The 23,233-nt window shown below is 33.9% G+C and overlaps 1 protein-coding gene across 2 annotated transcripts in view; it reads left to right on the top strand.

The window, feature by feature from the left end:
* The window catches only part of DIAPH2 (diaphanous related formin 2), an 881,199-nt gene that overhangs the window by 402,630 nt on the left and 455,336 nt on the right, over window positions 1–23,233 (top strand). For both annotated transcript variants that reach the window (XM_045817492.1, XM_045817491.1), the window contains one exon: window positions 16,770–16,899. In XM_045817492.1, coding sequence (XP_045673448.1) covers window positions 16,770–16,899 — 130 coding nt within the window. The remainder of the gene's footprint in view (window positions 1–16,769; window positions 16,900–23,233) is intronic.

The raw sequence follows: 23,233 nt of genomic DNA, 5'->3' as shown, positions 1-23,233 counted from the left end.
CCTTGTTAATACTGACTGCTTTGGAGACATTGTTTTCTTTTTTTTTCTCTCAACATTTTTTCTATTTTACTTATATATTTGAAAATGTTCTGTCCTCTAAAGAGACACACCCTTAACTGTGATTTTTAATACTTTGAATGAAGCCTGTGCTGTTATCCCTGGTATTAACTCTGAGTTACAGTTACATGTGCTTCCTTGTTGTGGTGGGTAATATGAATACACACACATACACATACATATTTGCCTTGTGTACTAGCTATGCCTATTTATTGTCCTCCCCTATGCAAAACCATGGACTTTTTAATATGGAAGACATTCCAGGTTTTGAAACCTTTACGTAAGGAAAATATCAAGGAAAAAGAATTGAAAGCTAGATCAAGTCAAAAAGTGTATTTGTATGTGTGTGTAAAGAGAGAGAGAAAGAGAGACACAGAGAATGAGAGACAAATTAAGAGAGAAAGAAAATGAAACAGATGTAATCAGGAATGATTTTCAGATCAGAGAGAAACAGAATTGAATTATATTTCTTCTTATACATAAATTGACAAACTTGTAAAAAGCATTTAAAAAACAAAGTCAGAGTTGCTAAATTATATTCCTTCTGACTTTAATAATTATTAAAAATTCAGCAATATATATTTGTACATAAAACTGTAGTGAGTGATAGTTTTATGGATCATTAAATACAGATGCATTTCAAGGAAACACAAAGGATGAATACATCTGTATTTTCTTCCATTTAAAAATAATCTTATACTGATATAAAAAACACAGCTTAATACTGTGCCGTAACTATACTTGTTGATGTCATTGTGAATAAACAATGGATAGAATTAACTGTTCTGTTAGGTAGTATGGCTAGGAGAGATGAATAATTCTCTAGTTTACAAAAAAACAACAACACACTTTTGATGAGTTCCCCATATATCGGGGTTGACAATAAACAATTTCAGCACTGAAGCAGACCAAAAACAAAAAAGAGTTGATTAATGGGACTAGCTGTATATCTTCCTTTGTTTACCACTAAGAATGTTTCTCTAAAGGATTTAAATGAACCCAACTGGCTTAGTCATTTTCTGAGTTTAAAGTTATGACTGATTTTTGTAATTCTCACAGTGGGGGAGTTGACAACCTGAACAGCATTTAGTGAATATAATTAGTAAGTTTGAAAACAAATACCTTTTTACTTTATGAAATTTCTTTTTGAAGAGGATTTTGACCCTGTATGAGACTGTTGTTCAAAAAACGAGGTTAGTATGACTGAATGTGACTGATTATCTTGCAAACTGGTTTTCCTATCAAAGGAAGCCATACTAATAATGAAGGCCTGGCACAACTTAAAAGCTCAACTATGAAAGGGAATTTATAAAGAAGCAGTTAATACTCAAATAAAACTGTGAACATCAAGTGTCTCTGTGATAATCTTAGGGAATATAAGATCTATTTATGCACACTTGACTCTTCAACAATATGGTGGTTGGTGGTACAGATACTTGAACAGTAGGAAATTCACATATACCTTTTGTCTCTAAAGTCAGCCCCCCACATCCATGGATCCTACCAATCACACAGGAAAAACTGTATTATCGAAAACTACATATCAAAACCATGAAAACTGCAGTTAAGGCCAACTGTATTAAACAACTCTCCATCTAAGTGGACCCACACAGTTCAAACCAATGTTATTCAAGGGGCAAGTGTACATATAAATACTTTTTAGCTAGTAATTGGGCAGCAAGTTGGCCACATTTGTTGAGCAGTTACTTTTTGTGTAACCCTGTGCTAGATATTTTGCAGATATAAAGAGGAATAAAACATGCATCTCCAGTCTGTGAGGGCCTTATGAGCTGGTTGCCAGATACAGAATGTTGTAATTCAAAAGCGGGAGTCAGGGAGGTAAACAGTGGAAGTGAGGCAGAGGGTTGGGGTGGGGGTGCGGGGATGGCTTTTATATAGTAGCATACTCAAAACCTAATTTATGTTGCTTTATAAATACTGGTTAACTGTAAGATAATAACATACTGTGATCCATAACAGTCCATACTGTAAAGCTGTCCCACTTCTTTAGAGAGGAAAAGCACAATACAAGCCCTATTCACATGTACCTTACTTCTCTTCCCCCCAAAAATTGCCTAGGTTTTTCTTTTTCTGACTCATGTCATGGGGACAAACACAAAGCCTTGCCCTTTTTTTCTTTCTTAAATGCTTTTTTTCACTATCAATATTCTCAGAATACTCTCTTCCCTTTTTATGCTACAATAAAGTATCTTTGAAAACTACTTCTCTAAGTTCCTACGTATTTCTACTATAATTAAATGTTATTATTTTTAAATTTTGCATAAAATTAATCAATACTTATTCAAAAACAGTAATATAATGCTACTACTGTGTGACTACTATATGTTGGTCTTTTTCTGGTTCACTGATTGGGATATATATATATATATTTTTTTTTTTTCCTTTAATAAGACAATATCATGTTATTTTACAGATCAATAAGAATGAAGAAAGTCATTGTATAATGCTTTGTATGAGGTATCATTCTAGGAGCAAAGCAACTTGCTACAAGGAAACATAAACTATTCTGAGGCTGACTGTTTAGAGAAAGGAATTCAGTTTTAAAGTTCAAGAAAATAGCTAGATACTTATCTTAAAACAGAATGTTTTATTTGGAAACCTGTTCTGAGGAAAGTGGAAAAGCATTTGGAGAGAGATGTGTAAGCAAAATGCCAAGGATTTTTCATCAGTCAGAGTCTGGTACATTGAAATCCCTTTGTGTTTCCAAATCTCGGGTGTCATGAAGTTGACAAGAAAGGCCAGGGAGTCATCACCTTCTGAAAGCCTCTCCTTAGGACTTTGTTGTGTTGTCATTATTTCAGAAGTAAAATGTGTTCACAACCAAGAGAGATTTGAAATTAACCTGTAATTTTCTTTTGAGTTACTTAGTAAAAAAATATTTATAAGGCATTTTTAAAATTTAGAACATTTGCTCTTATAGAGATAAATAATGTAATAACTGGTATGCATATTTGTAAGGCAAACCACAGAGTTCAGGAGCCGTTTTAAGACCAATGTTATTTAAGGTCATAGTTTTAAGTTTATGTTATGTGGAAAGTAAATGTTTTTGTTTGTTTTTGTTTTGTTTTGCCTGAAAGCCAGTTGGCATTTTTCTGTCTACTTTTTGATTTCCTTTGTCTAGCTCCAAATCTCTATCTTTACTTTTGATGCTAAAAAAAATTATCCACTACCTTTATACTCCAAAGGACTTTTTTTTATTTTTTTATTTTTTTAAAGATTTTATTTATTTATTTTTAGAGAGGGAAAGGAGGGAGAAAGAGAGAGAGAGAGAAACATCAATGTGCGGTTTCTGGGGCCCATGGCCTGCAACCCAGGCATGTGCCCTGACTGGGAATCGAACCTGCGACACTTTGGTTCGCAGCCCGCTCTCAATCCACTGAGCTATGCCAGCCAGGGCTCCAAAGTACTCTTATAACCACCAATTCCAACACTCTCTGGAAGTAAACAGTATGAATTATAAATTAATAAAATAAAACACCGTTCCTCAGTGTAAAAAGATATAAGAAACCTGATGAAGTTAACTCATACATCCATGAGTTATATTTATGTAATTATAATGAGATGCTTTCATTTCAAAACACCAAGATTAATTAATCTGTAATTTTTAGAATTGACTTTACTAAAGCATAACTGAAAATCAAATTACTCATTTTTGGGGATACAGTCTGATGATTTTCATTATTTGTATAGGTTGTGTGGCCTTCAGCACAATCAAGATAGGGAATAGTTACATCAACCTGTATAGTTTCCTCACGAGCCTTTTCACTCAGTCCCCACTTGCTTTCTGTTAGCATAGTTTCACCTTTTTTAAAATAGAATTTCATATGAATGGAATCATCCAGTAATGCTATTTTTTGTGTTAATTGGTGTTTGGTTTGATGTCCACTTAGCATAATACGGTATTTATCAGTAGTTTGTTTTTATTGCTGTATAGTATTCCATTTATGGATATATCACATTGTTTCCATTCATCACTTGATGGACTATTGTTTTGCTTTCTATCTATATTGTTTGGCTGTTACAAATAATGCTAGTATTAATATTCATGCATAAGATATAAATTTCATTTATTTAGGATAAATACCTAGGAGTGAGACTGTTGGGTCATATGGAAAGTGTAGGTTCAATTTTAAAAGGTACTGTTTTCCAAAGTGTGCCACTTTACATTGAGGCCTACAATTAAATTAAATTAAACCATAATGAGATATAATTTCATAGCCATGAGATTGGCAAAATTTTACAAATGTCATAGTATCAGGTATGAGTAAGAATATGTATCAAAGGGAACTGCTGGTGAGAATGTAACTTGGTACCTCTATTTTGAAAGACAATTTGGTTCTATCTAGAAATGCTGAATATATAATACCCAGAAATACCACTCCTCATACATTCTCCAAATAAACTATTTTACATAAAGACTTTGGAGACATGTATAAGAATGACAACAGCATTAAAGTACTCTATCAACAGAGTAAACAGGCAACCTACAGAATCGGTGAAAATATTTGTAAATCACTTATTAATGTTGAAGACATTATGCTAAGTGAAATAAACCAGACATAGAAGGACAAATACTGTATGATCCCACTTATATGAGTTACCTATAATAGTCAAATTGATAAAGAATGAAAGTACAGTAGTGCTTTCCAGGGCCTGGGGGTCGGGTGTGTGTGTGGGGAGGGGGTTGGAGAGTTTTTGTTTAATGTGTACAGTTTCAGTATGGGATGATGAAAAAGTTCTTGAGATGTGCAACAATTATGGTTGTATAACAGTGTGAATGTACTTAAGCTAGTTAACTGCCCTTCGAATGGTTAAAATGGTATATTTTATCTTATGTATATTTTATTATAATAAAAGAATGTCCACATTAGCATTATTTGTAATAATATCAGTAATAATGACCCCCAATGAAAACCATATAATGGAAATGTTCAAAAGGAGAATATAACAAATTAATTATGTTCATATGGTAGAATAGAACATAGTGGTCGAAATGAGTGAATAGATATAGATACAAACAGCAGCATAGTTATGTAACTCACCTCTGACTAGCTGCTGCTCCTCAATGCTAAATTCTAATTATGCTTTACCAAATTTTGCATGTCTTAGACTTTTACAGTTCTTCAATAGCTAATACCACTAATGATTAACCATGAAATATGATTTATTTACAGTATATATACATAGCAAAATCAGTTTTATACACACTTTTGGTGGTGGTGATAATCTTTAAAGCTATATATACAGGAACAAAAACTCAAAAACTGTTCCACCCAGTCTCAAACCTTATACATTTGAAACAGTTGTGTTAAGTAAAATACTCATGACAATAAAAAAGTTTCTGTTAATTGCTTAAACCATTTCTGAGAAGAAACCACTTAATACCGTAGAGATATTCATGCTTGCAAACTATTTCTATACCAATTTAAAGTAATTTGTTTTTTGTTAAACCTATTCTTAGAGGAATTTTTATTTGATACACCTACCATAGGCAGGTTGATTAGCTAAGATGACTTTAAAGTCCCAGTCCAGCTTTTCCTTTAAAGTATACACATAACCCATTAATTATGTCGGGCCTTTCCTAAAATAAGTACAAATGGTTGTTTGATCTGCCACTCGTCTTGGCTAATTCAGGCTAATACATACATGCAGGGCATTGTCCTTGAGTAAGTGAAACTAGAAGGGAAAATGTTGAGAGGTGGAGCAGGAAGAGCAGGAAGCACAATTGTCTTTGGGAAACTAACATCACAAATGGCCTGCCTGCTGGGCCTAAAGGTTGACAGTTGAGATGAATACTTGTGCTATTTAGTGTTGTCATGGTTTCAAGTTTATGCTGTTCTTTCACAGATTGCTGTCATAAATTAACCTAACAAGTGTAAAAATCTTAAATTGTTTGACTTTTACACAACTGATATCTGTTCTGTTTTTGTTGGAAATATCATTATAATACCAACATCAAGATTGTAAAATGGGGAAGATGGAGCCTACATAAAGAATTAGGATGTCTTTCTACTGTCAATTAGTTTTGGCTGAGTTATTGTCAGCCCTGGTCATGTAGAGCCCAGAAAATCATTCTTGATGACAGATTTAGAAATAAAACCAGGAGAGCATGTATATTAAACCTAGCTGATGATAGCAACAGAGCTAATGTCTTTATGGAAGTTGAAATCCTTAAAAATACATGCTATGTCCTGGCTGGTGTGGCTCAGTGGATTGAGCACCAGCCTGCAAAGCAAAGGGTCACCAGTTCAATTCCCAGTCAAGGCACATGCCTGGGTTGCGGGCCAGGTCCCTAGTTGGGGGCGTGCTGGAGGCAAACAATCTATGTTTCTCTCTCACATTCCTGATTCTTTCCCTCTCTTTCTCCCTCCCTTCCCTTCTCTCTAAAAATAAATAGATAAAATCTTTAAAAAATGCATGCTCTTCTTCAGTGTTATTGCAATGTGTGGTGGTGTTGAGAAAAGCAATAATTTGTAAACAACCCTTGGCAGAGAACACAGAACTTCATTTTGTTTAAATAAAGGAGACTAACATTAGAATTCATGTGCTGTATCAAGACTGGCAAACAGTGGTGGTTGTTTTGATATATGCACTGAAGCATTCATGATTGCTAAAATATTAACTGTTCCATGAATATACAAATATAATAGGGATAAAAGACGCCATGATTAGGGAAATTTTTACTGAAAAGAAATGAAATTGAATTATCTGATTGTATTGGTAGTTTAGATGGGCTTATCCCAATGACTCAACTAGATGCCTTCACTGCATTTTACTCTCTCCTTTCTTGCCAAGGACAATTTAGTACAAATATATATTGCATGACCTTGCTGTCTGTCACAACACTCTCCTTGACACAGAGGAATTAGGCTATTCCAGTTTATCCTGAATACAGGATCTGTTGATAAGTTTGCTGAGTTTGATATGGCCATTTGTATAAACACCAAGGGGAAAAGGGGGGTCGGTGGATGAAGGCCTTCCTTTAGATGTAATCTGTATAGAAGGTCTTCTATTTTGCATTATAATTTTCATACATGTTAAAGACAGACCTGCTTAAATGTGTCCTGAAACTTTTTCCTTAGTAATATCCACACTGCTTTACTACCTCATTTCTTATGCCCTTTATATGAACATTGGGTTCATGTCTGAAAAATACTCGTTCTACAGCAATTTGTGCAAGGAAACCTGGTGTTCCTCCTGCACATTCTTGCTTCTTTCTGGGAGAGAACATCTTCCTGCCACTGGCTGCTTGTGTGCTCTTTTATTCATGCTGATAATTCTCTGTGCCACTCTGCAAGGTGGGTGTGATTTGTATGAATATAAATTCCATGGCTTTGTTCCTGTATAAGGTAATGGTAAGTAATCCATGAACACATTCTCACTCTGGGCCTGCAACCCCAAATGGGGTTGCCAAGTATCAAATACAGTGTGCCTGTGTCATGCACAGGGAGTATGCTTCCTCTTCCTGCCACTTTTTTTTTACATTCATTCACCCACTGTATTCTGATCTCTGCATATGAATAAACTCTGTATGATGTATGTGTTGAGGTGTTTTTTCCTTAAATCCAGTACACATTAGCCCTGAAATTAGAAGTGGTGAAATATATTTTCAGTACAAGATTTTTATGGAAAGAATAGCAACTTGATGTCTGGAACTAAAATTTGGTATTCTCATTCAAAATTCTTGAGTAAAAAAGAAGAAAATATCCCTTTGTGATGGCATGGATGGGTCTGGGGAACATCATGCTAAGTGAAATAAGCCAGTCACAGAAAGGCAAATACCATATGATTTCACTTATATGTCAAGTCTAGTGAACAAACTCAACTAGCAAGCAAAACAGAGACAGACTCATAGAACAAGTTGACAGCTGTAGGGGGGGGACAGGTTAAGGGATGGAGGGATCAAGCAAAAAGGAAAAAGGATTCATGGACATGGATAACAGTGTAGAGATTGTGGAGGGGGCTGTAGAAGGGCACTAAATAACAATGGAAAAATACAATTAAAAATAAAAATATTGAGTAAATATTTAAGTAACAATTCAGATTTGCCAAATAGAAGTAAGTCTATTGCTTGAGCTGAAAAGGCTGAATGATCTGCTGGGTTATCTATTCCATCACTCTGGTCATACAGAGTAGACAAGACATATTGCAGTGTCATATAAGTATATTTTCAATACAGTTTAGGAGAAGGATGAGGGACAGTGTACCTAGAATCTTTGAAGCATGGAGCATATTGTTTGGGCCATCTACTCTTAGATAAGTATGTAGTAAATTATACAAATCAGTCTCATTTTATGTAAATTAATTGAGAACATTCACAGTGATTCTGTCCTTCAGATGCCACAGATTGCTAGACAGTTCCTTTCTAGTGTGACATTGACACTAAGCTTTGAAATTATGTTGACACTTCGACTTATTACAGGTAAAAGTAATTATGAGAGGACACAGGTGAGCTGTGGGCAATTGCCAAGCATCTCTTGCCTGAACATTTCCTTCAAGGAAGTCTAGTGGTTCTCAAAATTTAGCATGCATCAGAATAACCTGAAGGTGATACCAGAATTATTTTTCCAGTATGTTAAAACACAGGTTGATAGACACCACCCTGAAGTTTCGGATTTAGTGATTTGGTATTTGATCCCCAAATTTGCATTTCTCCCAAGTTCTTAGAAGATGCCAATACTGTGGGTTCAGGGACCATGTTGTGAGAATTAGTGAGGTGGTCATTGCCCAAACATTCTACTTTCTTATGATTTTTAATTCTTAGTCCTTCCATTGTTTCAACCTCTGAGGCCAAATAATGCTGAACTTATTTGGGGCAAAGAGTTACAGTGATTTTTGTCACTAGCCTTACCATTTTCCAGCTCTTGGCTCTGCAGCCCCCTCTAAAATTATTGCCTAGTTATTATCCACAGTCACTGTTTTTAATAAATTAACTTACACATTAACTCCTCTTTCTTCCTAGTCATTCTTTTTTATTTTGGACCCTGGCACTGTATTGAAACTGTGCTTGAAGGTCACCAAAGGTTTCTCTAATCATCAGGTTAATCCTAATTACCATTGTCATCTCTCAAAAATTTATTCATTCAATGAACATTTACTGAACAGAATTGATACAGTTCTCATTTTTAATGAGTTCACAATCTGGTAGGTGAGACTGGCTGTGGAACAAATGCTGTAGCAAGTACATAGAACCCCTATGAGAAAACAAAAACTGAATTTATTAATTCTGTTCAAGAATGATGAGAAAGGCTCATTAGCACCACTCTCTAAACCCCACCCCCACATCTGCCCCTCTTCACACACCTTCTCTGTCAACCATGACACTTAATTCAGTCCAGTACCTATTATACATGTAGCATACATAAGTTATTATGCTGTATTCTGGCACCACCTCTGACTAACTGTGTGACCTAGGTCAAGCAACTAAAGTACTCTAAATCTAGTCACTTATCTATAAAATGGGCATACTAATAACTAACATACTGAAAATTTTGAGAATTATAATTTTTAAAAAGTGATGCATATAAAGTGCCTTATCAAAGTGCCTGGCCCATAGGCACAGGATAGATGGGTAACAAGTGTTGGTCCACTCCCCCTTAAAGGAGGAGTAGCATACTGCCACCTGATGAAAGAAGAAGGGCATCTAAGTTTAAGAAGAATGTAAGAAAATTGATAGAAATCTTCACCCATTTGTGTATTCAACAAATATATATTAGGGTATTAAGTGCTGATCATGTGTAGACCATTGTTCTGAATTCTGGGTATAGAAGTGGAAAAGAAGACAAAAAAGTTCTGTACTTGTGTGGCTGATATTCTAGTGGAAGGAGCTATTCAATAAATAAGTAAATAGAGTATATAATGTATTTGAGATAATTGCTATGAAGAAAAATGAAAGAGGGAGGAAGTAAGAGGCATTAGGAGCATGTGTTACAATTTTAGATAGTGTAGAAAAGGCCATGATGAAAAAGTGACTTTTAAGAATAGATGTTGACAGAAGTGAAAGATGCAGCTCAGTAAAAGCAAAACCTTCCATGCAGAGAAAAAACCCTCATAAAGGCTCTGAGTAAGACACATGCCTGGTGAATACAAGGAGCAGCAGCTAGGAGGCTAGCATGGCTGAAGGGGGTTAAGTAAAGGATACTAGCTAGAGGTAGGGATATGATCATGATTGTAACAGGTGGCCAAAGCATAGAGGGACTTTAAGGTTATGCTTATGACTAATTCTGTGTGGAGATGGCTCCACATCCCCTATTTGTGTACATGGCCCTACAACTGGCTCCCATCACTTCTTATATGGATAATGATATGGTCATGGTAATATATTACCTTATTCAATTGTGTAAGTCTGTAAGCACAAGTATTATTTGATACCCATTTTATGGCTGGGAAAGCTGAGACATAGAGTGTTAAGTAACTTGCCCAAGGTCATACAACTAGGGGATGAAAGAATGAAGGGTCAGACCTTGTTCTGTCTGAATCCAAAATCTGTGCTGAAATCTGTTCTGATTAGAAATTTGAATTTTGTGATCTAAATTATAGAGAACCATTGAATTTTTAACTATATTTTATTAATTATGCTATTACAGTTGTCCCATTTTTATCTCCCCTTTTCCCCCCTCTACCTGATACCCCCAATTCCCTCTAGCAATCATCCCCTTAGTTCATGTCCATGGGTCATACATATAAGTTCTTTGGCTTTTCCATTTCCTATACTATTCTTAACCTCCCCCTGTCTATTTTCTACCTACCATCTATGCTTCTTATTCCCTTTTCCCCCATTCTCCTCCCTCCCCCTCACTATAGATAAACCTCCACGTGATCTCCGTTTCTGTAATTCTCCTTTTCTCATTGTTTGCTTATTAGTATGTATGTTTTGATTTTGTTTTGGTTTTAGGTTCAGTTGTTTGCAGTTGTGGGGTTGGTGTTATTTTACTGTTTATAGTTTTGATCATCATCTTTTACTTAGATAAGTCCCTTAATATTTCATATAATAAGGGCTTGGTGATGATGAACTGCTTTAACTTGACCTTATCTGGGAAGCACTTGATCTGCCCTTCCATCTTTTTTTTAATTGTTCAAGTACAGTTTTCTGCCTTTCTCCCCCACCCCAGCCCAGCCCCTCAGCCTTTCCCACCTCCCTCCTGTTTCCACCCCCCCATTATTGTCCATGTGTCTTTTATAATGGTTCCTGCAAACCCTTCACCCTTTTCCCCTGAAATTCCCTCCCGTCTGGTTACTGTCAGCCTGTTCCCAATTTCAGTGTCTTTGGTTATATTTTGCTTGTTTGTTTGTGCCCTTCCATCTTAAATGATAGCTTTCCTGAACAGGGTAAAGTAATCTTGGATGTAGGTCCTTGCCTTTCATGACTTCAAATACTTGTTTTCAGCCCCTTCTTGCCTGTAAGGTTTCTTTTGAGAAATCAGCTGATAGCCTTATGGGAACTCCTTTGTAGGTAACTCTCTCCTTTTCTCTTGCTGCTTTTAAGATTCTCTCCTTATCTTTAATCTTGGGTAATTCCATTATGATGTGTCTTGGTGTGGTACTCTTTGAGTCCAACTTGTTTGAGACTCTCTGGGCTTCCTGGACTTGTATGTCTATTTCCTTCACCAGATTGGGGAAGTTTTCTTTCATAATTTTTTCAAGTAACTTTTCAATTTCTTTGTCTTCCTCTTCTCCTTCTGGTACCCCAATGATTCATATGTTGGAACGTTAAAAGGTGTCCCACAGGTTCCTAAGCCTCTCTTAAAAAATGTTTTTTTTGCATTCTTGTTTCTTCATTCTGTTCTGATTGAATGTTTATTACTTCCATTTTTTCTAAATTGTTTATTTGAGTGTTGGTTTCCTTCCCTTCACTGTTGGTCCCTTGTATATTTTTCTTTTCTATTGTCAGGCTAAAGAGAAGGCTATATACCAGGGACAGATTAGAAAGGTAGGCAAAGGCCAGCTCACAAAGGGCCTTTTAAGCCAAGAACCTTATATACTATTTGAGCAGATGATAGGAGCCTTTGCAATGGAAATTCTAAATGGATTCTAATAATTCCTGTCACATATATATTCTATAATCCATTCTTAAATATATGGATATATAATATAAAATACTCCATTCATATATATTCCATAATATATAAATTATAATTAATTTTTCATTATAAAATTAATTTATAATTAAAATTAGTTAATTAGAAAAACTAAATGTTTGATTTCATCCTGAAAAAATTAAACATTTGATAACTAACATCATTGTGGGGAGGTTAAATTCAGTAATTGTAATCCAAATTGTTGGATTTACAGCAGCAATTTTCAATACCTGATTGTTTAGTCAAGGCACTGATCTCTTTTCCCTTAGATTGTCAAATTAAAAAATGACAACAGTCAACACAAGAATATTCATCCAATGTGAATGAATCAAAATTATACCTGCTTTTTGGTCTGATCACCCCCCAAAATATGTATTACATATTATATATAAATGTACTATATGTATGTATGCAGGCATACATATAGTGTGTGTGTGTGTGTGTATGGGGTACAGAATTTTAGTAATTAGTTTGTGTGCCCTGAGATGAAAAAGGTTGAAAATCACTGGTTTAGAGAACAGGACACATGAGAAGGGAAATTTACTCTGTGAGAGGGGGTTATACACAAGATAGTGACCAGTTATTTTTGGTTCCCACTGAGGACAGAGGAAGAAGAAATAAGCTTACATATAGGCAGAAGGGAAAATTAACTACAGAAGTGGTCCTTCACAGAAGGACTGAGTGTGACTGAAGTAGATGATTAAAATGTTGTTTTCTCAGGCTCTCTCTCTGGTGCTATGCTGGCTTCTCTATGCTCAAACTGCTTGATTTCAAAGACAGGCTAAAGTCTGCACATTTTCAAGCCTGAATGAGAATATTTGAAATGAAAAAAAAAACTTTTACATGGCAGTTAGTTCAGATATTTTTGCTGTCAGCCTAATGAAAGTTTTTGAAATGTATTTGAATATGTCAATTCTAAACATTATCTTCCATAATATAATATAGCACTCATATTTACTAGAAGAAAAATTATCAGAATTTGCTGTAGAAAAAAATCTTGTTCTGTTAAAGTTATTTTGTATTCGTGTACCATATCAGGAAGTTATTAGAGATTAGGTAGATATAACTAGTATAAATTCAATTATTAATCTTTATGGTTAACATTCATTGGTCAGTTGAGTATAATTAAAATTGCTACATGGTTTATTAACTGATGGCACTTTATCAGTGATTGTAGTGAATTATTTCTCAGTTTTATTGTTATCATTTGTTGATAGCTCAGCTTGTTAAAATATAAAATGTTTTGAATTTTTTTCCAAGATTTCCAATTTCTGAAACTGCTGTTTGTGTTTTCATTGTATAGAAATATATACAAAACAGCGAACTGTAGGTTGACCAGTTTCTTCATTCTTTTGCATCTTCTAAAGGCAGTGATTAGTGAGAGGGAGAGAGGGAAGCAGAGGCATGGACGCAAACAGGCACTTGGCCCCTCGCTGCAGCAAACCTTCAAATGTGTATAGTCACCATTGAGACTTAAGCAGTCTGGGAAACTATTATTGCAATATTTGATGTTAGTGTAAAATTAACATTATTTCTAGTTAACCAGATATCAAATGGAAAACAATTGTATTTCTTAATAAACTAACCCAAAATACTCTAGAAGTAATTTGACACAAACTCAGATTAAGTTACTTTTATACTACCACAAGAGATGTATATAGCTAGCTAGTACAGTTGGAATAGCAAATTATTAAATAAATGCCATTAGCCATTAGAATTGCTGAAGGTGAATGTTCTTTCTTGCCTTTTGTGTTGACATTGAGCAACACCATAGGTCCTGAGAGAGACGATGACTAATGTGTGAGTGGTGTATATGTAGTAAGAGAGACTGAACATGTGATAATACAAAGTACATATATTCTCATAAGCAATAATTATTCCCCCTTCTATTTTAATATTAAAATTTTATTTTAAAATGATTGTTCTAAGGGTCATATACATAGAGAAAAACAAACAAGACTACATATTTGTCATGATTATTCTCTTCCAGTTTGAAACCCTAAAATGGACTCTGTATGGAGTTATTTAAAAAAATATTGCAATACAGATTTATCAGTTTGTCTCCTGTATGAAATAAGGTATTTCTTAGCTTGATAAGACAGGCACTTGGCCACATTTGCCCATGCTTTGAAGGGGATATTGCATTTCTAAAAAAATACATGATTACTCTTTCTACAACTCTTTCTAATTTTGACAAAGATACCAAGATATTTATTTAACTGAAATGTTGTGCTATATTTATCTTCTTAAAATGTAGCCATTGATGCTACTAAAACTTAGTAGCATCAATTAGATTAGCATCTAATTTCTAATTTCTTAACAGAAATTAGATTAACAGACATATTATGAATGAATGGTTATCACTTAAAAAGTATTGAAAACTAAGCACTTATAAGTATGTATGTCAACAGCTGAAGTTTTAGATCACCTATAAAATTGACATATAAACACCATGCTATTTTTTCATTTTTGTGTTTTATTTTCCAGTGTTCTGTCGTGTGAATTTAGAAAATTATATTTGTACAGTTTTATGTCCTAAAAAATTAGGTGGATTTTTGTTTTTTGTTGTGTGTATATTTGTCATCAGAAAGTTCATAACATATAGATTGATTTCCTTTCCCTTCAGAAGATGTAACTTTTGTTTTCCCTAATCATCTGATTTTTTTTTTTAGATTTCAGCATTTAGGAGTTCAGATAATTTGTATTAAAAAGTCAGTGTCAGTTTTCTTGTTTTTTTTGAATATCCAGCATACTCTGAAAACGACTTTGTGAACACATAACACCATATACCCATAATCACAGGTAAAGATTTCTCTTTAGGAAAGTGAGCCTCCCATTGATTCCTCTGCAACTACAAGCCTTACTTAAGACAAATTGCCTTGGAAGTTTTTGTTGTTTTTTGTTCTTACAGTATGTCCTTGAGTTGTGTCATTTCAACCTTGTAGTATTTTAAAGTGCTTACTGGATCAGTATGATAATGCTGAGTTTTAAATATTTTACTTATGTGGGAAAAGGTAATGCCAGAAATTCTAAAAGAAATAATTGTGACCACTTAAACTTTCAATATCATGCCTCCTGTGGCTGTTTCTTGAGCCTGGTGACTAATGTTTCTTTTAAGTTGTTCATGTCATTGGTCTGTAAACAATTGTTAAAAAGCTGTAGCACAAAACAGATTCAGTATGGGCCTGATTGACTGACTGTATTTTTTTTTGTCTGAGTCACAAAAATAGTAAAATTAAATTACTCTGTAATTACCTAAATATCCTCCACAGCCTTGTCAGAAACCTGTTTGTGAAGAATACTCATTTATTCGAAACAGAGTAATCCTTAAAGCTAAAAATCCCCAATCAGTATGAACATCAGTAGACAAACCCATCATTTTAGGATTATAGAATTAAAATATTGAATAGAATGAGAAAACTTAATACTTTATGCCATATTTATCCTTTGTTTTTCAGTAAATTTTTTATTTCATTTGCAGCTTTGTTTAGTATGAGAGCTATATTAAGGAAAATACTTAGATTCACATCATAGACATATTTGTGTCCTACACTTCAAAGATTTTTACCCTTCTAACCAAAGCATCCCTTTTCTACCATGTCTGCAAAGGAAATAGTGTGTAAGCAGGCAAATAAACTTTACACATCATCATGATTGTGTGCTCATATTGCATTTATAAAACCACATAAGAAGGTGTCAGTTACTCCTTTTTGATGGCTAATGCAAGCAAAGGAGGGTAAAACATGTTTACTCTTTTACATTAATTTGCATAAATGATAGCTAGAAATAAGTATAACCTCACAAATGAATCTGGCTTTCAAGAATATATTTATGTGATAAAGGATAAAGTAGAATGCTGATAACAGAAGTATAGGTTAATTTGGACTGCTTTTATCAATATATAAATGAAAGTTATTTTCTTGTGATAAGAATCATTTATTTTGTACTTATTTGGGTCTTCTCTCTTTTTTTCTTGATGAGCCTGCTTAAAGGCTTGTTGATTTTGTTTATCTTTTCAAAGAACCAGCTCCTGGATTCATTGATCCTTAGAATTGCGCTTTTTAGTTTCTATGTTATTTAATTGTGTTCTGCTCTTGGTTATTACCTTCCTTCTACTTGCTCTGGGCTGTCTTTGTTGTTGTTCCTCCAGTTCTTGTAGATGTAGAGTTAGGTTGTTTGTTTGAAATGTGGACAAAAACTAGGGGGGTGGAAACTGGAGGGAGGTGGGGTGGGATGGGTGGGTGGGCTGAGATGGGAGTAGAGGACAGAAAACTATTCTTGAACAATGATTAAAATTAAAAAAAAAACAAGAAATGGAAGTAAAAAGTAAATACTGTAAAAAATAATTTATTTTGCCATAATAATTTAAACATTTCTAAAAATATAGATTCAAGTTTAACTTTCCACTTATTTTGGTCATCCAAAATATGGAATTCATTTTTAAAATATGGAACTCATTTTTAAATCTACAGCATTGTTACTAGACCCCACTGGAACCTACTCTGAACTTTAAAAAATTACTAGTGATAAATTGAGTTTATTCATTCCATTTCAGAAAAAAAAAATCTATATTTATGTTACTAAAAATACTAAAATTTTTGTATCTCATTCCAGATCAGAGATACAAAATCAGCAGATCAAAAAACAACCCTCTTGCATTTCATTGCTGAAATTTGTGAGGAAAAACACCGGGATATCCTGAAATTTCCTGAAGAACTGGAACATATAGAAAGTGCAAGCAAAGGTAATTGATTTGCAACTCTGTTGAGACTATTCATTGCTTAAATATATTTTTAAGTGGTACAATTAAATAATTCATTAAAATTAATTTCATTTTTCCTGTTTTTATATAAAAACAGGAAGACAGTTTCTATTAGCCTACGTTTGACAGCATAGTGTGTTTTAATGTCCTGCTTTAGACTTACTTTATTTTTAACGCTGCTAGGTTATTGAAGCTTTCATTAGTCTGGTGGTATAGTCTGTTCTTTCTTACATTCCATAGACACTAGAGTGTATGTTGATTGCAAAGGAACCATACTGTGGGGCTTTTGGTGATGTTAAAATGATTGTGAGACATTTCTTGCTTGAGGATGTTTAAAACCTAGGAGTCAAGAAAAGATATACATAGAGATATTTTAGAAAACAAGGATGACTATGAAAAATGCTACACAAAATATAATGTACTGCAGTTTAGATAAAAAAGAAAGTACTTTAGAATGTGTAGATAAGGGAAGGTTTCTGGAAGAGGCCAAAAGGATGAAGCTTGAGAAGAGTATTTTTACTGGCATGAGAAGGACATGCTTTCCAGAGAGCAAATAATATGAGCAAGGCCAGTGGCAGAATGTGTTAGGTCAAATGGAAAAGTTGTTGACTATAAGGTTGGAGCAGTAAGGTGGCATCTCACAGATCTCATTGTTATTCTAAGCAGCCTGTGTGGTAGGAAGCAGGGGCATCATTGGACTAGAATGGGCAGGACTTGGAACCACGGAGGAACAGGAGAGGGGGGCAAAAATGTCTTTAAAAGTGTAATTTGAGCTAATTAGCTTTGTTTGTTAGTGAGTATTGTCTACTCTAGTAAGAAGTTGAAAAGTGAGGATTAAGGAAACCTTTTTTTGAAGATGGCATTATATATGTGGAGAAGTACATTTTCCCTCTTAGATACAAAAAGTGTGCCATAAATCATATATTTGAAATTGCACTTTAGTAAATACATTTCTCTATAACTCTGAGGACTTTCAGTAAGGACTCAAAAGCATATACATTTCCCAAGTTTATTACAATCTAGATAAACCAGTTAGTATCCTTTGAAGGGGAAAAATGTGTGTCTATAAACCTCAAAATATTTTTGTTTAGTGGTTGTCTCTGCTGGTCGGGTATTGTCAGTCAAATCCTCAGCATATTTCTTTAATCTAGTATGTTGCTTTTGTGATTCAAGGACCACAATAGCACTACAAGACAAACTATATCTCCAAAGCACTATTTATTTGCTTTCTTTTTTATTAAAAAAAAACTTTATAATGTGATGGAAAATTGTACTCCCTACACCTATAGTAGCAATTTTCTGGCAATTGCTTTTCATTTTTTTACATTAAATTTATTGGGGTAACATTGTTTAATTTGATTATATAGGTTTCAAGTATACATTTCTATGATACATCATGTGTATATTGTTTTGTGTGCCCACTACCCAAGTTCAAATCATCTTCCACCACCATATATTTGACCCACTTTACCTTTTACTATCCCTTTAGCCCCTTCCATCTAGTAACCACCATACTGTTGTCTGTGCCTATGAATTTTTGTTTGTTTTTCGTATTGGTTCATTTGTTACTTTCAGTTTTATATCCCACATATGAGTGAAATCATATGGTTCTTAGCTTTTTTTGACTGAGTTATTTCACTTAGCATGATATTCTCAAGGTCTATCCATGTTGTCACAAGTGGCAGTATTTCATCTTTCCTTATGACTGAGTAGTATTCCAGTAGTATATATGTACCACATCTTCTTTATCCAGTTCTCTATTGAGGGACACTTTGATCATCTCCTTGTCTTGCCCACCATGAATAATGCAATGAACGTAGAGGTACATATAACTGCAAATAAATGTTTTCAAGTTTATTGGGTAGGTACCGAAAAGAAAGGTAGCTGGGTCATATGGTAACTATATTCTTAATTTTTTTATTTTTCTTAATTTTCTTTTTTATTTTATTTTAGTCATTGTTCAAGTACAGTTTTCTGCCTTTTATTCCCATTCCAGCCCACCCACCCATCCCTCCCCACCTGCCTCCCATTTCCACCCCCCTAGTTTTTGTTCATGTGTCCTTTATATTTGTTCCTGTAAACCCTTCCCATTCTCCCCTCAAATTCCCTCTTCTCTCCCTTCTGGTCACTGTCAGCCTGTCCTCTATTTCAGTGTGAATCTAAACAACAAAATATATTCTTAATTTTTTGAGGAAGTATGGTACTGTTTTCCATAGTTTCTGTACCAGTTTACATTTCCACCAGCAGTGGTCCTTGAATTTAGAAACACATCTGCATGCCTACAGGTACATATACTAATATATAACTAATATGGAATAATAACAATATTTATAGAATGGGTATTATAATTTGAAACATAAGAAATGTCACAAATAAGGCCAATTCTGAAATTAGATCATTTCAGGGCTATTATTAATTTTTCACTGTCCTGTACTAGAATTTTTTCTAAATTTTTTTCTTTCTTTCTTTTTTAAAGATTTTATTTATTTATCTTTAGAGAGGGAAGGGTGGGAGATGGAGAGAGAGAAACATCAATGTGCGGTTGCTGGGGGTCATGGCCTGCAACCCAGGCATGTACCCTGACTGGGAATCAAACCTGTGACACTTTGGTTCGCAGCCCACACTCAATCCACTGAGCTATGCCAGCTAGGGCCTAAATTTATTTCTTAAATACATATATTCAATTTAAGAAATATTTTGAGTGAAAGCATATCAAGGATATGTTTACATAGAATGATATGTAAATTTTACAATGGTGATTTTTAATTCTTAGATTAAGGACACTTTACATGAATATACCTAATAAGCATAGTTTTGGCCAAAACAATTTGAAACAACTGTAATGAAGTATGGAATGAAGTTTATATCCGTTTTTGTTTTTAAGTCTAAATACCTGTTTATCTATACCTAAAATACCTGTTTATCTATACCTATAAATGCCTAAATATCTATATCTATGTCAATGTCTATATCATATCATAATACTTTTAGTTACTAAGGTAGCCTATAGATCAGATCATTTTGAGTTAGATTTTATAAAGTTCTGTTCCCAGCTTCTGTTCTATAAACGTGAACTACTCATTAGAACTTTCAAGGTTGTTTCCTCATTTGTAAAATGGAAATGATAATAACAATAAGATAAAATGAATTAACATGTTCAAAGTAAGCAGTTAAAAGGTTGGCACATAGTAAATATTCAGTTGATTGCTATACCATTATTATTATTAGTAGTAATAGTAGTAGTAATTGATATGCTACTATGAATATTATAGCCAGTGCTGTTGCCTTGTTCAAAGGGAATCATAATGATCATAAGTCTACCTATAGTTCCTCTAGTCTCAGATAAGTATGTATCTCAGCCATCTTCTTTCTCCCTATCTATTAGAAGAACAAAATCTGTTTTTTGATTATTTCTGCCTTTGTGTATTTTCCCTGCCAGTGTATTCAAAAGACAGTTGCCAGAAATCCTCTTCCTAAATCACCGGTTGGGGCCACAACAATCCCCATTCTCACATTATTTTTACTAGTTCTTTTCTTTCCCTTTGAAATTCTGACTCAGAGTTCTCAACACAAAAAGTTCTGAAGTACATTCTGCCTGGTTGCATTCTTCTTTCATTTCCTCCTAGTTTTCATTTCAGTGTGCCCAGACATATTTTCTCTACTGCCATTTTTACTTCTTTTTCTGTGTATGATTTCATGCTGCACCCCATGCCTGCAAATCTCATCTGTCCTGTCAAGTTAGTTCAGAATCTATTTCTTTTTACTTTTTCCTAATACTTTAATTCTAAAGCCTATTAGAAAATACTTTTGAATTTAGTCTGCAGGAAAAAAAATACATAGTGAAATGTCAAGCCAGTGACCTTTTATTTATAGTTAAATACTTGTCCTTGGTATTTGAGTCTCTTATCTTGTTTGCTTAATGTATATTTCAGTCCTGTTTAAATCTCATTCTGTCACCTTCAGTGCTCCTTGTGTGTGTGTATATATCTGTATCTATATATTTTTTCACAGTCTACCAGCAAAAATAAAAAGAGATCAACACCATATAATTCATTTTATTTGATGACCAACTGTCTCCTTGTGATATGATCACCTTTACAAAAAAAAACAAAAAACAGTGACTTGTATTCTAAGCTGAAGGGGTATAGATGAGATGAAACTAATTTAGTTGTTCATTGAATTATGTAATCATATGTAAAGAATAAATGCATGACCACTAATTCTTTTTGCATATGTTTTTGGATTATTCAAATCCAAGTTATTATTTTGATAGAGTAAGGATCTTTCCTGTTTGGTATAGCAGATAACACATTTATTTTAGTTCAGTACTAAAGGCATAGACCTCAAATTAACTGACAAAAAATTACTTTGAAGTGAAAGGAAAACTGAAGGAAGGAAATACGTGAGATCCATGGAAAAATTTATTTTGTGATTGCATTTATTCCTTGTAAAGTGAAGCTGTGGCATAAACTTACCCTATTTTCCTTAAGCTCTGCAATTCAAGGATATTGGAAAAAACACATCATTTTTATATTAAAACATGTATATATTCTACTCATATATACTACTCATTTTATGTACATTACATGAAAACATGTATATATTCTACTCATAGAAGACATATATTCTACTCATATATATGTATATATATATCATGTGTATATATACATGTATATTACCATGTGTGTGTATGAATAGAATGCAGAATCCATGTGAATTTTTAAAATAAAATGAGAAGACTTCAAAGAAATTCAAATGAGCTGCAGATCACTAGTGATATGTGTTCAATTTTCTCTTCAATTAGGGGTACTTGGGTGGGAAAAATTTATGAAGTGTCACCTAAAGAATTATAGAGTGGTTTTGTTTTGGATTGATTTCACTTGTTTATTTATCTATTTAGTTATAATGTCAGAGAGAGGGTAGGCAAGCAGGCCGGGTGAGGGACAAGAATACCTAACTGTCTTCTAAACACATATTCTCATAGTCCTTATTAAGTTCAGAATCAAATCATACAATGTAATTTTATTACCATTGTAATTAATAATATAATCTGTAGAGAAAAAAAAGTTGCTATACACACCCTGATAATTTTGAGATATTGAGAATAGTTTTTAAAGATTTTATTTATTTATTTTTAGAGAGAGGGAAAGGGAAGGAGAAAGAGGGAGAGAAACGTCACTGTGTGGTTGCCTCTTGTGCACCCACTACTGGGGACCTGTCCCGCACCCCAGGCATGTGCCCTGACCAGGAACTGAACCAGCAGCAACCTTTTGGGTTGCAGGCCCTCACTCAGTCTACAGAGCTACACCCACCAGGGCTTGAGACATTGAATATATTTTTGATAAACCACAACTACCTTTTGTTCAATGATTACTTTTAAATATATATATGTGTGCATGTATTTATATATATTAGATATAGAGATATAAAGCATTACTAGTTTATTGAACATATTTTATAAATCCTTTATTGTTTCTTTTCTCCCTATGTCTATAACTTTAACTTTCAATTTTGCATATTTTTATGGTTTGATTTAAAAGCTCTGGTGTTTTATAGGTCATCTTCTAGGATTAAGCCAAAGGGGTTAGTAAAGTTTAATTAAAACTATTCCACTCAACAGGGAAAAATATATTAATAGATTTGAAAGCACTATTAATCCTAAGGTTTTGCATAAATCTAAAATGAGTTTCACTTTAGTTAAATCAGTGCCATCCTACAAAATAAAAGCTGGCTAAGTTTCTTATGAATGGTGTTAATTTTTTTTGTATTAAATCAATTGTGAATTTTAATGACCAGCTATACCTTTTGATTTCTGCCATGTTTCCATGTTATAATAAGTAACTCTGATTGCCTATTTATCCCCTCTGAGTTATTCATAGGATTGATAATGATAACAGTTTAGAAGACAGGAATTATTATAGGGAAAAATCTATTAAATGAAGAAAAAGAAAAGTAATATAACAGCAGAGTAAAAAAGTTTGGGCAATGATAAAACCCAAAACTTTTTCTGAAACTCCAGAGCTGTCAAAAACTTTAGAGATCATCAAGTCCTTGCCAAAAGACACCCAAGATGGCACTTAGTCCAAATTCATCATTTTGCAGTTGAAGAAACTGAGGCCCAGAATGATGAAGGAATCACACAGCTCAGCGGAGAGTCAATGAAAGTTTGCAGACATTATCTGGAGTTATTTTATTGCATATATTTCAGCTCCCATTTTACTCCCTTTGTGGTCTAAAATATACAACACAGAATTTATGCTCACATATTGGAAAACACATAGAAAGTAAATGCTGACCAAATAAAAGGCTTACTGGA

Source organism: Phyllostomus hastatus, unplaced genomic scaffold (assembly GCF_019186645.2).
Source record: "Phyllostomus hastatus isolate PE091 unplaced genomic scaffold, TTU_PhHast_1.1 phas_scaffold_28, whole genome shotgun sequence".
Taxonomy (NCBI): Eukaryota; Metazoa; Chordata; class Mammalia; order Chiroptera; family Phyllostomidae; genus Phyllostomus; species Phyllostomus hastatus.
This window is presented reverse-complemented; position numbering and strand designations above follow the sequence as displayed.